This window comes from Phocoena sinus, chromosome 2 (genome assembly GCF_008692025.1).
Source record: "Phocoena sinus isolate mPhoSin1 chromosome 2, mPhoSin1.pri, whole genome shotgun sequence".
NCBI lineage: Eukaryota > Metazoa > Chordata > Mammalia > Artiodactyla > Phocoenidae > Phocoena > Phocoena sinus.
The window spans coordinates 148,802,079-148,819,675 of record NC_045764.1 but is presented as its reverse complement, the minus strand read 5'-3'; the positions used below and the strand labels follow the sequence as shown (position 1 = coordinate 148,819,675).

The window sequence follows — 17,597 nt, the reverse complement described above, 5'->3', positions numbered from 1 at the left end:
CCAGTGGAAGTAAAATTAGTACAACCACTTTGAAATGCAGTAGTATAGGTAAAGATATGCATAATATATATTCTAATCATATCATTTCTAGGAATTTGCCTTAAAGAAACTCTCCCACAGGAACACAGAGAACCATGTGAGGAAGTTAATAGCAGCATCCTTGTAAGAGCAAAGAAAAACAGTGTGCAAAAAATAGATAAATAAAAATGGGGTATTATATGATTCTTTGCTACTTATTTTTTTTTTTTTTTTTTTTTTTTTTTTTTTTTTATTTTAATTTGGGACTCTTTTTTTTTTTTTTTTTAATTAATTTTATTTATTTTTATTTTTGGCTGCGTTGGGTCTTCGTTGCGGTGCGTGGGCTTCAGTAGCTGTGGCTCACGGGCTCAGTTGCTCCACGGCATGTGGGATCTTCCCGGACCAGGGCTCGAACCCGTGTCCCCTGCATTGGCAGGCGGACTCCCAACCACTGCACCACCAGGGAAGCCCCTTTGCTACTTATTTTAAAAAGAGAATTGGGGTTGTGATGTATGTGTGTACACTTAATATACCTTTTTTCTCATGGAACATTGAAGCCTAGCATTTTTTCCATGCTATTAAATATTTCTATGAAAACTTGTTTTTAAAATAGCTCCATGCTTTTTCATTTATATGAATGGATCATATAACTTATTTTAATAGTAGTTTCCCTTTTTCCTTATTATATTTTCCAAGTATTTAAAGGTATTGCCCACATTCTGCCTGTTTCCTTAGGATAAATGACAACTCCCAATACTACTGCTGGCCAACCTTTCTGGAGTGTTTACTAATGCCATGTACTGTGCTCTGCACCGCACATGTATTCATTCTTTTAATCCTCATACCAACTCTGAGGTGGAGAAATGGAGGCACAGAGAGGTTCATTGATTGGCTTGAGATGACTCCTCTGATAAGTGGTGGAGAGATTGAACCAGATAGTCTGACTCCCAAGTCTATATAACCCTGTGTTGTATTCCTTCTCAGTAGTTACTCAACTTTTAAGAAGGTCAGAAGGTGTGGTCATCTTTAAAGGTTCCTGATGCATATTGCCAGTTGCCTTTAGAAAGGACATTCTTATAAGTTGTATTTGTGTGTTTGGTTAATTTAAAAAGTTATTTTTTAAATTAGAAAGCAATGTGTGTTTGTGATAAACGACTCAAATAGTACAGGAACATGTAAGATATGACTTAAGTCCCTTTCTCTCCTCTCCCCTCTCACTGTATGATAACTGTTGTTAATACTTTCTTGTTTCTGCCTCTAGAAAATTTTGGTGCTACATAGTGCATACAGAAGTATATGTATATAATGTATATGTATATTTTCTCCCTAAATATATCGGATCCTAGAGAAGTTAAATCTTTTTTACTTCTCCATATTCTCTTTTCATGTTCGTTATTGAAAAGGAAATGTGATTAATGAGAAAGATTGAGGAGTTTGTAGAATGTGTGTGAGTGTGTGTGTGTGTGTGTGTGTGTGTATGTGAGTGAGCGTGAATGAGAGAGAGATCTACAGTCTCTTTCTGCTCTAGCTGCTTGCCCCTATGTTTCCCGATTCATCCTGCTGACCTGATCACTCTTCCTACCATTTAGCCATGTTGTGGTCCAGGCTCCAGTCCCTTTTTTCCAGCTGGGTTATTTCCCCCACTTCTTGACCACTCACTCCTTTGCTCTGTTTCCACAGTAGCAACAGCCCAGATACCTACCAGCAGGGCATATTCTCACTGATCAAGTAAGTCTATTTAAAGAAAAGAGATGCTTAGGTCCCTACTGAATAAGGGAATTGAATATTGAATTAACTATTGTTGCCTGTATTTACAGTTCTGAATAATGGAGAGAACAATTTTAAAGTTGAATTCGATAGGTTTTATGTAATACCTCCTTTAGCCTCCAATCTCTAAATCTAGAAACTCTGACTTTCTAATTCTGTCACATCAGGAAGCACCTATTAAGTATTTATAAAGTTATTATATTTTTTGGGGGGGTGGGTGGCATCGTGGATTACATAAGAGTCTCCATTTCAAATCAAAATTCACTGCTAGCCTTTGGTGACTGGGGCTAAACTTACAGGTTCAGTAGTAAGAGCCCTACTGTTGCCAAGGCAACTAAAGTTCAAGATCATCTGGCCTCCAGGCATCCTTTTCCAGATTGGCCTCAAGTGTTTTCCCAAGCTTTCTCAGGAAAGGTCCTTCCCTGTCTCTTATGGCTTCGGGACCTCGGAGGAGGAGAGCCCAAGAAACCCTGGAATGATGTGAGGTTTGGAATTTTTGAAGGACGAAGTATGTGGATTAGGTGGTCGTGTCCACGCTGGAAAGGAACAATCAGGTTATAGAGGAAGGAAAACAGTGTCTCCTTACCCTTGTATCTAAAACACGTGAACATCAGATTTTCTTTTTAACAGTTACTGTTTTATTCACATACTCATGATTCAGTAAGTCCTCCTGATGCTTGTAAGTTCTCATTCATCACTGACTGCCAGCTCTTCAGTGACTTGTGAGGGAAATGAGATGCTTGTGTTACCCAGCATTTGAGAGGATGGGTGACCAGCATCTGAAGTGATGAGGCTGGTGGGTCTAGGAGTTCTTCTCTTTCTGATGTCACAAGAAGTTACTGTTGCCTTGGCCAACATAATGTCTAGGGCAGGTGATGATGGTGGTTCTGTGGGGATTTGTCCCATGGGAATCAGGCTGTAGATCGTTTTATGCTTAGCCTTGAGACACTTAGAAATGCCCCCATTTTTCTGAAGAACTTTCAGAGAAGTGAACCAGGCCACTTGAATTTGGAATAGAAAAAATCTTGTGCCTATCACTATTATTGGGCTGCAATTTTATATTTACTGGAGAGTGGCATGCCTTCTGAATTCAATCCAGCTGTTGGATTCATGCTAAATTTGGTATTAGTTTTCCTAAGGAAAACTAGTACTTAGGTTACCCTTTCAGTTACCTGGGGCTAAAAATGCTATTCTTTGGTTTTCCTTATACCTCCTTAGTAACTTCTGCATTCCTTAGTTAGCTCTGCGTTTTTTCTTTCTTATTTTTTATTTATTTATTTTTTTTGCGGTACGTGGGCCTCTAACTGTTGTGGCCTCTCCCGTTGCGGAGCACAGGCTCTGGACGCGCAGGCTTAGTGGCCTTGGCTCACGGGCCTAGGCGCCCCGCGGCATGTGGGATCTTCCCAGACCAGGGCACGAACCCGTGTCCCCTGCATCGGCGGGCGGACTCTCAACCACTGCGCCACCAGGGAAGCCCTTTCTTTCTTATTTTAACACTGCTTTAGGTACATAAGCATCTTTTTGCAGCTAAATATTCACCAACAAATGCAAACAGCCATGAAGACCAATGAGCCATCATGGAAAAGAGAGAAGTTCTTATATCCCTTGTGTTACCTGAATTAGTGAGGGAGGGAATAAGAGAATTCTCAGCATAAAAAATAAAGATGATATTAATAATGGCAGCTAACGTTTTCTGAGCTCTCAGTCTATGCCAAGTGCTCTACATGAGTAACTTCATTTGATCTTTACAGTGTAATCCTTGGAGACCCCTACTGAGGAAGGTACTACTAGCACCCCCATTTTATAGATAAGGAAATAAAGGCACAGCGAGTGCAGACCTGCCACCTGCAAGCTGAAATAACTTTGGTGGGGGTCTCATGTTTTATTTATGCAAATTTCCCATTTAGTTTCATACTATATCCATGTTTGTTTTTTATCTGAAAATAACTTCCTCCCTGTATCTTTCAGTAAATTGATGCATTGGGAAGGTAATGCTCTATTTTGCCACCAGCTAGCCCCAGAGAGTTATGCACACAGCTGTTTGAGAAATACAGCCCTAAGAGTTAGCAGTGATTTGGCCAATCAACGAGTAGTTAGCCATAAATTAGAGAGGGCCTGTGGGCCTGGGGATGAAGCCTGGCGCAGAGGCAGGGCCAAGGTGAGGAGGAGAGGGCAGGGGTTGGTGTGCACATGGGGGGTTGGTGCTGGGGCACTTCATTCCAGAGGTCCTAGTTGAGTACTTGTTAGGACATTTGCTCGGAGTGAGAGGAGGATACAAAGGTAGGAAATGTCTTTCACGGTGTTAGTGATCTAGTCTGGGAGGTAAAATATGTATAACAGGCTCATAGCTTTTGCCTCATCACCTCATCACTTAGTACCTGGTTCAGATGTTGAGGATGGTAGGTGCTCAGGGAAGGCAAAGCGTGGTCTTTCTAGAGTGGTTGGGAAGGCTTCATGGAAAAGGTCCCCGAAAGATGGGTCACATTCTGAAGTAAGAGGAGGACCGTGTAGGCTAGTAAGTGATTCTACTTGCCTTGCTTCTTGTTTATTCTCTTTAATATTGATAGGTATATGCCTTTATAGTCTCTCTCAAAATCTTAGTTGTTTTCCCTAAGTTACTCTTTACAGAATTACCCCAAGAGAACAGGACATATATGTATTATTAGACTGTTTTTTTTTTTTGGTCTGAGTCAAGGATTGCCACTTGGTTGGCCATCGCTGGCAGATGGTGTCTTACAAGCCTGTGCATTATCCTTGCAGGAGCTGAATTTTAATGCACGTGGGTGAGGCCCTCACCCTTAGTTTGACACATTCTTTGCCGCTACTCTTGTCTGAACACCTGACCTGACTCAATATTGAGAGCATGTGCTTTTGTAAACACTTCGTTTACAACTCAGGGTATTAGGTTTCATTGAAAAAAGGGAAAGGAACTTTAATAAATAAGTTCTCCTTAAGCGAAATTCCATTTAGAGCTTGAGAACCTTAGTTTAAAACCTAATCTGCCCCTTTTCCAAGTCTCATCTTAAAATTTCTTTTGCCTTTTTACTAAAGGAAGTAACATTTTGTTTTAAGCTACTGTTCCTTCTCTTCCCCTGAATAGTGCCTGGCTGCCTCAGAATGAGGGATTGAGAGAAGCTTGGAATTGCGAACATTTAATAATTTTTAAAGCCTGGAAAGCCCATTTCTGTTTAATTTATATAACTTTTTCCACTGTATACGAGTAAGGGCCTGGAAGGAAAAAACCAGCCTGAAGAATGCTTTCAATATAAAGTAGTGAGTGAAAACAGAGGTTTAGAAATGGAAGCTGCCTTTAAACATAAAATTTTCAGTTTGTTTCTGCAAATACTTTTATCTTTCTTCTTAGCATTTATTTTGGCCACTTGCTTTTTCTTTTGGTACGCAGGCCTCTCACTGCTGTGGCCTCTCCTGTTGCGGAGCACAGGCTCCGGACGTGCAGGCTCAGCGGCCATGGTTCATGGGCCCAGCCGCTCTGCGGCATGTGGGATCTTCCCGGACGGGGGCACGAATCCGTGTCCCCTGCATCGGCAGGCGGACTCTCAACCACTGCGCCACCAGGGAAGCCCTGGCCACTTGCTGTCTTTTAGGTTACTGTAGTTGATAAAAGACTGACAGAACCTATAATAATTCCTCCTTGCTTTTTGGCTGATAACACTTATTCTACATATAGTTCTGTGGTTTCATAAACTCCAGTGAGCACCTTTGGTTAGAACTGGTGGAGATGCCCAGGAAACTCCCAGCTCACTTTTCAGCTCTGCCTGCCTCTGACTGAAAGACAAGCCACCTTCTTTAGTGTTGGTTTCTTGGTCCCAGCTTCACAAAGATGAAGTGGACATTAGTCAGTATCTGGTGGTTTTGAATGAAAGACGGAGAGTGTGTGAGGTGTTTATAACTTGCATGGTAATTAGGAGAGAACGGTAACTTTGTTTGCTTACTTCGGACCTCGTGGGAAATGGGCTGGTTCTTTCTGAGGTTTCCTGTGGTGAGGATTGGTGCAAGTCGGGCCAAGAAGGTCTAGGGTAAAGAGCAGAAGTCATTGGCTTCCCTCTTCTAGCTGTGGAGCCCATAAGAAATAAGCCAGCAGTGAGGGCATATTAGAAAGGCAAGCAGTGGGACTTCCCTGGTGGTCCAGTGGTTAAGACTCTGCACTTTCACTGCAGAGGGTGTGGGTTTGATCCAAGTTCCACATGCTGGGTGGTGTGGGGAAAAAAAAAAAGAAGAAAAGGAAAACAATAACCAATAAAGTTCATTTCAAAAAAAAAAAAAAAAAGGCAAGCAGTACAAGGGCCAGAGCTCTGGGCTGTCCGCCATGTCCCTTCATGTATCACCTTCCCTCCGCACAGGCCCTGAGCGACCGCTTCAGCGGTGAGATCCCCGATGACCAGATGGCACACAGCTCCTTCTTTCCAGATGAGTACTTCACCTGCTCTGTCCTGTGCCTCAGCTGCGGGTAAGTCCCCATCTTGGGCAAAGAGACTCAGAATGGTGCTTCGCAGACCTCACTGTGCATGCAGATCATGTGGGGTCTGGTTAAATTAGATTGTGATTTAAGGATGGGGTGGGGGCTGAGATGGGGTACTTCTAGCAAGTTCCCAGGTGATCCTGATGGTCTGGGGACCATACTTTGAGGTTGCAGGGGATCCCAGGACACATGGTTATGAGGAATCCCCTGAAGATTCCAACCTGGTTTAGATATAAAATTGACTGGTTTGGGTAATTTTTACCACAGAAAACTTTAGGTTGCCTATTCTTCTATGTTTCTCTTACCAGAGCTTTCAATGGTAGTAATTCCATCCATTCACCTAATATTTGGTAGCCCGGTGTGTGCAAAGCACTAGGGTAGGTATTATTCCTAGTTGACTGCTTTCACAGTGAGGGCAGATGCTTAGAGCACATTAGAATTATCCAGGGAGCGTTCAAAATTATTGAGGCCTGGGCCTCACCTCCAGGGATTCTCGTTTAACAGATCTGGGGTGGGGCCTCAGCGTTGGTGTATTTAAAAGGCTCCTCAGATGATTCTGATACACAGCTCACTTGAGAACACTGAGTTAGGGCAGTATTCTCAAACTTTAATCCGTGTATGCATCACCTCAGGATTTTGTTAAATGCAGATTCTGGATCAGCTGGTCTGGGTGAGAGTCTGCATTTCCAACAAGCTCCCAGGTGATGCCTGTGCTGCTGTTCCGTGGATCACACTTTGTTACAGGGGGAACAGAGCAGTGATTCTCAGATTTTAGCATGCATCAGAAAAACCTGAAGGACATGTTAAAACAGATCGTTGGGCCTTGCCCCCAGTTTCTGATTCAGTAGGTCTGATGTAGGGCCTGAGAACTTGCACTTCTGATACGTTCCCAGGTGATGCTGATGTTGCTGGATGGGGACCACACTTTGAGGCTCACTGGATTAATTTGAGCCGTTAATGGCTCTTCAATCACAGTCTGGTGACTTGTCTGATGGAGCCCAGGGGATTTAAATGCAGTGTGTCAGGGTCAGATTGCAGACTCTGTCTTGCAGACACTCCCCCAGCTCTCCACTCCCTTCACCACTGCAGTCTTTGCTCTCATCAGGACTTCTGCTCCTGTCCTTCACATTCGTCCATACAGAGGAAACCTGAACCTTTTTTGTTATGAATGGCCTTTTTGCATTGATCCCTGTAGGCCACCTGCTGGGTCACCACCTTGGCTCTGGGTTTGTAAAAAGGACTTGGCTCTTCGATTATACAGTCTGGGCTACGGTTATACAGTCTGGGCTACGGAGAACTGGGCATTGTCTTGGAGAGGAAGGAGGGATGGTAATTGCCAGTGTGACTTGCCTTCCTTTAGCGGGCCCCATGAGCCCAGCAGGAGGCTTAGGATCTGTTAGGTCATCACTTTTCCATGTTAACTGTGCCTCACTAGGGTTTCCAGAACTTTTCCTTCTATCACAGTGAAATTCTAAAGTCCCAGTCCCTGGTTTTGCGTTGTCAGGATAGCAGAGCTCACTGTTCATTTGGAAGGTTTTCTTGTTCAGCTTAAGCCTCCTTTTTATGCACTGCCAAATTTTGAGGGTCGGTTTTTGTTTTATATCTTGGCAGCCTGTTCTGGTTAAACTTCCCATTTCATGCTGTTTGGATTTTTGAGTTCCCTGAGGGCCATTCAGGTTTTATATCTGGTCAAGGTGGTATCTTCTGGCTCCTCCGTTCCTACTGAGGGACCAGGTGGTTTTCCAAGAAGAGATTACTCCTTTGGCCCTTTCTCCTCACACAAGAGTAATAGTTGCTTTACCTGTGTAGTGATGTTGATTGCAAGTATGAGAGAGGCACGTGGGTTTCTGAAAGAAACTGCCCTCTCTCTGCTCAGTATTCAGGGCCTGGTTAATTCTGGAGCTCTGGTTTTGGCCCTGGGTCTGGCTCAGGGTCAGAGATTCTTCAGCGTAAGCGGCGCTGGCTCCTTTTGGCGGCTTCACTGTCAGCTTTTGGGCTTCACTCAGGGCTGGATGTAAGAACAGCATGAATCATGGGAAAGAAGGAGTACCTCATGAAGCCAACAGCCGCTGCAGATACTCTCACCAGTATGACAACCGGGTTTTTACCTGCAAGGTGAGTCCACCCAGCTTCTTCCCTAGCAGCTGGCTTGCCGGCCACACTCTCCTTTTGGGAAGACTGGCTTGGGACCATTCTTTGCTGCATCCCAAAGTATTTGATACTCAAATTGAATATCTCTGGAACTTCTCTCCAGCTCTAACCATAAGAACTCACATGTCTGTTGCTGCGGACTCCTTGGTTTATTTTTTTAAGCTTCAATCCCCCTTATTTTGTTGAGCTTATATATGCAAGGGCCATCTACATTGACTATCATTCTTTTATTTATTTATTTTTTTTTGCTGCACCGCGCAGCTTGTGGGATTTTAGTTCCCTGACCAGGGATGGAACCTGGGCCCTTGGCAGTGAGAGTGTGGAGTCCTAACTACTGGACCGCCAGGGAATTCCCATACATTGACTATTCATTCTTAAGAGCAGAAATGCTGTTCAGAAACCCAGTTTTGATGGATTTCTCCTGTCTGTGACAGGGATATAATTTATAGCTCAGTTGTGGGGCCCGGGATGGGTATACATTCAATTCATAATCATTTAGGGCACTGACTTCCTTCCTTTATTTATTTATTTATTTTATTTTATTTTGCGGTACGCGGGCCTCTCACTGTTGTGGCCTCTCCCGTTGTGGAGCACAGGCTCCGGACGCGCAGCCCCAGCGGCCATGGCCCACGGGCCCAGCCGCGGGGCATGTGGGATCTTCCCAGACCAGGGCACGAACCCATGTCGCCTGCATCGGCAGGCGGACTCTCAACCACTGCGCCACCAGGGAAGCCCGAGATTTTTTTTTAAACATCCTTATTGGAGTATAATTGCTTTACAATGGTGTGTTAGCTTCTGCTTTATAACAAAGTGAATCAGCTATACATATACATATGTCCCCATATCTCCTCCCTCTTGTGTCTCCCTCCCCCCCTCCCTATCCCACCCCTCTAGGTGGTCACAAAGCACCAAGCTGATCTCCTTGTGCTATGTGGCTGCTTCCCACTAGATATCTATTTTACATTTGGTAGTGTATATATGTCCATGCCACTCTCTCACTTTGTCCCAGCTTACCCTTACCACTCCTCGTGTCCTCAAGTCCATTTTCTATGTCTGTGTCTTTATTCCTGTCCTGCCCCCAGGTTCTTCAGAACCATTTCTCTTTTTTCCTTTTTTCCTTTTTTTACATTCCATATATATGTGTTAGCATACGGTATTTGTTTTTCTCTTTCTGACTTAATTCACTCTGTATGATAGACTCTAGGTGCATCCACCTCACTACAGATAACTCAATTTTGTTTCTTTTTATGGCTGAGTAATATTCCATTGTATATATTAGGGCACTGACCTCTTTAGAGAAAGACTTTCTTCTGCTGTGCTACACTCAGGGTCTGTAAACCCTCCGCTGGTCTGGTTTGTGGGCAGTGGGGCTGGACAGGGATGTGGAGAGGCCAGGGGGTCTGGTGGACAGAGTAGAAGCTGGCAGAGTGCTCCATGTTTCAGGCCTGCTACGAGAGAGGCAACGAAGTCAGCGTGGTGCCCAAGACGGCTGCTTCCACTGACTCCCCCTGGATGGGTCTCGCAAAATATGCCTGGTCTGGGTGAGTTTCAGCTACCGGTTGTTTGGTGTGTTTGTCTCTCCAGGCACCTGGTGGGGTTACAGTATCTATTTGCCTTCCTTGTAGGTACGTAATTGAATGTCCCAACTGCGGCGTGGTCTATCGTAGCCGGCAGTACTGGTTTGGAAACCAAGATCCTGTGGATACAGTGGTGCGGACAGAGATTGTGCATGTGTGGCCTGGAGTAAGAGCTGTTTTAAATTTTCCTGTTTTCTCTTGTATTGTCCAGTCCTGTGTGTGGGAAAGCAGAACTTGTTTACACTTAAGGTTAACCATGAATTTCAATATACTGGTGGTTTAGGAAGGTGTGATCTGGAGAGCCTTTCTTGTTCTAGACCCTTAAATTTTTTCCATTTCTTCTTGCATAAATATTAGAAGCACAACTTATTTATTTATTTAAAAAAACATTTATTTGGCTACACCAAGTCTTAGTTTCATCATGTGGGCTCTTAGTTGCAGCATGTGGGATCTAGTTCTCCGACCAGGGATCGAACCCAGGCCCCCTGTGTTGGGAGCGTGGAGTCCTAACCCCTGGACCACCAGGGAAGTCCCTAGAAGCACAACTTTAAATAAGCTAAAAATTGCTGTATAGTTACATTGCCTTAGCAAATAAAACTTTTTTTCATATTCTCCTCACTCGTTTTCCATGTGTGTGTTTGTATAGATGCAGTTACAGTTTGTGTGCCACTTAACTACTTCTTCTCATACACAGTTTTGCTTCGTCTCTACCTGTTTCCACTCTCCACAGTTCTCATCTGTGATTACTGTGTGACAGTCTGTCTAGTACTACAGTGCGATTTCATTCATGCTGTTGATGATTTTTTTTTTATTGTCGAAGAAAATGCTATAGTGACCATCTTCATGTAAGAGAGACTTTGTTTTGGAGTATATTCTTCTTGAAGTATATTCTGAGAAGCGGAATTACTATGGATGGACCTTTACTGTTTTTAATTTGACTTTTGAATTCAAGATGTTGGAAAGACAAATCTGTTCATGAGGCAGTGATATGGTGCTTTCATTCTGCATTAAACCACCATTCACACTTGGAATTACCCATCAGTCACAACACATCCAAAACCTTTTTCCTTCACGGAAGAAAGATAAGCGATTTTCTCTAAGGGACTTATTTTACTTGGTGGTGTTCCCCTTGCTGGGTGATTCCGGTCAGTCTAATAGGCCTATCTGCAGATCCACCTCTGAGCTTTCCTGGATCCTGCAGACACCCGAGAACTGAAGACTTCCTTATTGTTTTGTCATCTTCTTTTCAGTTTCCAGCTGCACTGGAATTGGTTACTGCAGTGTGGTCTCATTTGTGCAGGCCGCCCCCTTGACGTGATGGTCCAGGCCATTCTGTCCCAAGGATTTAACATGGTCTTGAACTAGTATAACTTTCTCACTAGACTTCTTTGATCAATACCTTTTGTTTTTGATCTGTGTTCTTTCTTGTAAAAGCTATCATCCTTGTGGTAGTTTATATTCCAAGAAAACAGTAATACCAGTTTATTTTTAGGCTGTATTCCTCATAGTCCTTGGGATTAGGGAATATAGGCTCCTCCCCTTCTCTTTGTTCACTCATTCATCACCATACGTTGTTGAGTACTATGTGCCCAGAACTGAACTAGATACTTACAAAAAAGAAAAAGGATTATTGTTCTCAGTTCAGTCTAATAGGGAGTTGGATGTATAAAGAGACATTGCACTTACATGTGGAAATAGGATTTCTAGAGATGTGCAGATATTAGAGGAACTGAGATGAAGGGTTCCTAACCCAGTCTGGGGTGGGAGGCCTCCTGGAAGAGATGTCCTCTTTTTTTTTAATAATTTATGTTAACCTTTTATTTATTCACTTATTTTGGCTGCGTTGGGTCTTCGTTGCTGTGCTCGGGCTTTCTCTAGTTGCAGCGAGTGGGGGCAACTCTTCTTTGTGGTGCGCGGCTTCTCATTGTGGTGACTTCTCTTCTCGTGGTCTTCAGTAGTTGTAGCACGTGGGCTCAGTAGTTGTGGTGCACAGGCTTAGTTGCTCTGCGGCATGTGGTATCTTCCCGGACCAGGGCTCGAACCCGTGTCCCCTGCATTGGCAGGCGGATTCTTAACCACTGCGCCACCAGGGAAGCCCGAGGTGTCCTCTTTACATAAGTATTTCCTGGGTTGTGTATCTCACTTACAGCAAAGTTCTGAATTGAACAGTTGTACACCAAGTGTTATGGTCACCTTGATGAGAATAATAGCAATGACTCATGGGTGTGATATTGTCTAGAAGCCAGAGGGATTCCTGGCCCATCCCCGTTCTTCTCTGCCAGGGAGTTTGTGGTTCTGAGTTGGCTGTGATGAGTGTATAACTTGTTTGAGACCCCTCTCTCTCTCCTTCTTTTTACTCCCTTTGCTCAGAGCATGATGGGAACCTGCATTTTCATTTCAGACTGATGGATTTCTGAAGGACAACAACAATGCTGCCCAGCGCCTCTTGGATGGGATGAACTTCATGGCTCAGTCGGTGTCTGAGCTTAGCCTTGGGCCCACCAAGGCTGTGACGTCCTGGCTGACAGACCAGATCGCCCCTGCCTACTGGAGGCCCAACTCCCAGATCCTGGTATGGTGTGGCAGGATGCCCTGCATCCCTGGCACGGCCCATTCTGCTTGTGCCGCTTTGCCCTGTCCTAAGCTTGCTCTGTGAGGGAGGCTCTGAATTTCTCTCTCAGATTAGCTCTCAGAGTGTTGGAAAGGGTGGGGTATGTTGAGGCATCCAGTGTCCTCTTTGCCCACTGATTTCCCTTTGTTATTTTGCAAGTATTTTCCTTGCGGTGGATTTTAGTTTCTTTCCCTGCAAGGGCCAGTTATTATTGGTCAGATGTCTGAGATCATACATATAGAATCTGGAGGAAAAGGGGCCATTAGAGGTCATTTAGGGTCATCCTCAGCTTGAGACATAAACCTCATGGCACCTACAGAAAGGAAGCACCCAGCTTTGGCCCAAGCACTTGTGATGAGGAAACCCGTTCCTCATCAGCTTCCCAGAGGCTCTTTTGAGAAGCCGTGAAAGCAGTGAATCCTCATTGCTCTCTTAGCTGGAATTGGTGTAGTCCCTTCTGGAACCCTGTGACTCAGCCAGATGGATTTGGCACCTTTCCAGGCACTTCTTGGAAGAAAATGTTAATCACAGCTGTGCTTCAGTAGTGGGTATTTTCATGTGGCTGGAGATCTTAGGTCCCATCCTTTGGGATCATCGGGGTCCTGCCATTCCCAGATGGTCCTGGGCATCTCCCCCGGGTTGACTTTCTCAGCTGGGCAGACATGAATGTTACCTGCCTCTCTGTTTTGGGCTTGGAACAGAGCTGCAACAAGTGCGCTACATCCTTTAAAGATAACGACACCAAGCATCACTGCCGGGCCTGTGGGGAGGGCTTCTGTGACAGCTGTTCATCCAAGACCCGGCCAGTGCCGGAGCGGGGCTGGGGCCCTGCGCCCGTGCGGGTGTGTGACAACTGCTATGAAGCCAGGAATTCCCAGTTAGGTAACGTGGGGCCCGGGAACTGCATGGGTGGAGGGGGAACCTCTCTCCTTGGCACTGGGTGTTGGGAACGGGACTCCCACCTGCCTGACCCTGTTCCTCACCACGTCTCTCTTCTGAGAGTAGTTGCTCCCCGGTCTTGCCCAGTCATCCTCTAAGCTCTTTGTTAACAGGGTCCTGGGGTGCTATTCCTTGTGGGGCGGAGGGGAGGGGGCGTGTTAAACCTGTCCTGTGTTTACCACAGGCTTTAGACTGAGTCTTACCTCTGGAGGAGGTTCTAGGTCATGCTCCTTGAACCCTTCTGGCTCACTGTAAGGGAAGGTTATAAAATAGCCCCAGAGGATTGAGGTAAAGGACTAACAGATCTCACCGGCTGCAGTGTTGGTGCCCATAGCCCAGACCCTTGCCATCCTTGCAGGACAGCACAGTGGTACCCTGGGAGAAGCATCCAGAATGCTCTGCTGTTGCCCCTGAGTTTTGCATTTGGGAAATGACTGAGAGATCACAGCTTTTCCTTCATCATTGTCTGCAGATGTTACTGAGGCACAGGCGGACGATGAAGGCGGGACGCTGATTGCTCGGAAGGTGGGCGAGGCCGTGCAGAACACTTTGGGAGCTGTGGTGACAGCCATTGACATACCACTAGGTGGGCCTGGCAGTGCCTCTCTTGGGTGCAGTGTATGTGGGATGAAGGCTTTCATAGTGCCTTGGGCTGTTGTTCTGTCAAAGTCTTACTGACCTAGATTGAGTTGGGCAGCAAGGAAGTGACTGAAAATTTACATTTGCTTCTGCTGAATACCTTGGTGGTTTCATGTTTATTCCTAGAGGCCATCCTCTTATATCATTTATTGCTGCATAACAAACTACCTGAAAATGTAAAGGCTTAAAACAACCCGCATTTTATCATGTCTCACAGGAAGGGCAATTATTTTGCTCCAAGTGGCATTGACTGGAATTACTGCTGGGTTTTCCAGTTTGGTAGCTGGACTGGTCTCGAGGGGCCAAGCCAACCTCACTTACATGCTGGGTAGCCTGGCAGGGATGCCTCGAAGGCTGGGCTCAGGAGAACTCCCCCCGCCATTCCCCATATTCTCCAGGCCTCTCCACGTGGTTTCTCCAGTGGTAGTGGGCTTCTTACATGGTGGCTCAGGACTCTGAGACAGGCCTGGGCCTAGAAACTGGCTCTTCTGCTACAGTCTGCTGTAGTCACAGAGCCTGCCTAGATTCGAGGGAGGGGTCAGGTTATCAAAGAATTTGTGGCTGTCTTTAATCCGCTACACCAGCCAAACTGTTATTCCTTTAAGATTTAAGACAGCCACTCACCTCTGAATGTGAGGGGTGCTTATAACCAGGATGGGAAGAGGGAGAGGAAGGGAAGCCCCGCCAGCGTGTGGAGGGCTTAGGCAGGGCTGGCCGGGCCTAGGGTATTTAAGCCCATTGTAGGGGAGAGACCAAGGGTTCCTGGGTGGGTGTGATGGAAATTGCTTGGATCAGATTTAATCACCGTGGCTCACAGAATGAGCTGATGATGAGTTTTTGACTTAAGGGTGTGGGAATAGATGGATTTGTCGAGGCTTGATGCTCAGGTTGCATCTGCTCTCAGGGGTAACCGGGAGAGGCAGGGGCTGCCCTTGGCACAAAGCCTGCCAACTGTGCTCACAGGTGCTCACCTGCTGAGCACTCACTGGCCATTGGGTCCCAGTGCATCAGACACATTATTTCTTGTAATCCTGTAACCACTTTTGAAGGTGTGTTGTTAAAGAGGAGTAAACGAAGGCCCTGAGAATTTAAGGAACTTCTTAATCCCGCAGCTACCAACTGACTTAGGCTCAGTGGAACTGGGGTGAAGGTATGTCCTGACTCCAAAGCCCAAACTTCTTTATTGCTACTCCATTGGCTCTTAATTCAGCCCCACTTTAGGCTCACTTGGAGAGCTTAGTAGATACACAAATGTCAGTGCCTAGGTCCCAGCCCCAGAGATCCTGACCTGGGTGGTAGGCGGTGAAGGAGACCTGGGTGGAAGGGGGGTGATCTGTGTGCAGTCAGACTGAGAGCCAGTGAAGTGTCTGCGGATGGCTTCTTGCCTCGTGGAACTCGGGGTGATGGGTCCCACGTGTGCCGCCTGCCATGGTTCCTTCCGTGCTGCAGGTCTGGTGAAGGATGCGGCCAGGCCGGCGTACTGGGTACCAGACCATGAGATCCTGCACTGCCATAACTGCCGGAAGGAGTTCAGCGTCAAGCTTTCCAAGCACCACTGCCGGGCCTGCGGACAGGGCTTCTGTGACGAGTGTTCCCATGACCGACGGGCTGTCCCCTCTCGAGGCTGGGACCATCCTGTCCGAGTCTGCTTTAACTGCAATAAAAAGCCTGGTGACCTTTAACCCCAGCTCCCTCTCCGAGTCCTTCACAATTCCTTAGGTTCTCAGGGTTAGAAATGAAATCTCGCTGAGGTAGGCCCTCCTCCTGGTCACCTGTTGGGGTATGTGTCCTCTCTGCTCATCCTGAGGCCACTTTCCCACGGTGGGGGGTAGGACAGATGGTGAGCCAGGGTGAGCCTGGTGGTGGGCCTGAAGGCACGAACCCCTCAGGGCAGGGGACCGAGCAGCTTACAGCAAAGGGGAACGAACCTGAATCCATTGCATTTTATTTCAGTTAAAAATTATACATATAACACACACACACACACACACACACACACACAAACCTGTATATACATATGAAAGGAACATGGAGTGTATTCAGGCTGCTGCTGGCTGTGAAGACCTGCACAGTCTGTCCCCAGCACAGAATCAGGTGGCAGTGGCAGCAGGTCTTCCCCACAAAACCGAGCCATGTCCAAGGCCACTGCGTTGCTAGTCACCTTTTGCTGCTTCTTTCCGAGCCTTCGAAGCCTTCATGCCCCTCAGCTGCTGGGGCAAGTGAGCTTCCCAGGTACTTCTCTCTTGGGATAGCCTGTGGAGGATCTCCCTGGGCCCTCCAGAGTCAGATCCCAATTCCTTGCCTAGGCCTGTTGTGGTCAGAGACCACCCAGCTTAGCATGCAGGTCATGGATGGGTGGCAGGTGGGGGGTACGGTCCTCAGACCTCAGAAGTCCAAGTGCAGGTGACGCGATGGCCCTCATACAGGGGGAACACGGAAGGAGATGGGCCTTCCCCAGCAGTGTTTCCTGCTTGTTGATGCTTCCGTCTATGCGAGCACTTGGCTTTCCCTGCCCAGAAATAGAGCACCTGCTTCCCTCCCCTACCAGCCCTCTTGAGCCCACCATCTACTGAGTGTTGCACTAGGGTTTTTGCTTGTTTTGAAGCATCTTAATTCTTTATTCCCAGACACACGACCCCTCTAGCTATTGGAGGGGTGATCGTGAGAAATCTTCCAGGGAAACAGGGCACAGAATGGACTGTTGTTAGTGGGTTTTTTTTTTTAAGTATATATAAATATTTCAACAGACCACTAAGAAAAAATTCTCCGGTCCTGGCAAGAGAAATCAGATGAACTTTGTTTCTCAAGAGCTGGGACATCCATTTCTATCATGACTGGAAAGAGACTGTTGTGCTGAAATGCTGTCATCATGGTGGATTTTATCGTCAGTGGCCAAAAATGAAGAATTAAAATTGACACAGTTCTTGACTGAACTGGTGGGTGGGCCGAGCTTCAGGGAGGTGCGTGGCGTGTTACTGTAACGTGAGCCCTGGAATGTGTTGGTCCCTCTCAGACCTGCTTCCTTACTGCCTCCTATGGCCTATGACCGAGGCCCTGCTCTAGTACTGTGTATTATTAAATTCGCCGTTATAAAGGAATCTTCCTGCGGAATATGGACTGTGCTGCTTCTTTCCTTTAACTTCATCAGTGTATCTTGCTACCTCTTTCTAGTTAAGAAGGTAGCTGGTGGCTTTTAGAGCAGAAGCCAAGTGAGAGGTATATTTTACTTGTAAATACCTCAGTTTATTCCCGGCGAATCCTCTATCATCACAGAAGAGAGTAGGTGTTACTAGTGACCTATGGAAACCCTGGGAAAAGACTGTTTTCTCCCTCTGTACCTGTTGCTCTTTGTTCCTCTGCCCTGCCTTGCTTTGTCTGTTCAGCTCCTGTTGAACAACCGCTATCCACTGTCTCC

The 17,597-nt window shown here is 46.2% G+C and overlaps 1 protein-coding gene across 3 annotated transcripts in view; it reads left to right on the top strand.

Moving 5' to 3' along the window:
- The window catches only part of ZFYVE1 (zinc finger FYVE-type containing 1), a 49,296-nt gene extending 32,003 nt beyond the window's left edge, over positions 1-17,293 (top strand). For 2 of the 3 annotated variants that reach the window (XM_032622210.1, XM_032622211.1), the window contains exons 5-12: positions 6,147-6,253; positions 8,272-8,380; positions 9,860-9,957; positions 10,042-10,159; positions 12,395-12,565; positions 13,306-13,486; positions 14,016-14,129; positions 15,632-17,293. In XM_032622210.1, the coding sequence (XP_032478101.1) occupies positions 6,147-6,253; positions 8,272-8,380; positions 9,860-9,957; positions 10,042-10,159; positions 12,395-12,565; positions 13,306-13,486; positions 14,016-14,129; positions 15,632-15,864 (1,131 nt within the window). In that variant the 3' untranslated portion in view covers positions 15,865-17,293. The remainder of the gene's footprint in view (positions 1-6,146; positions 6,254-8,271; positions 8,381-9,859; positions 9,958-10,041; positions 10,160-12,394; positions 12,566-13,305; positions 13,487-14,015; positions 14,130-15,631) is intronic. The other variant, XM_032622212.1, reaches the window with a different exon arrangement.
- The last annotated feature ends 304 nt before the right edge of the window (positions 17,294-17,597 follow it).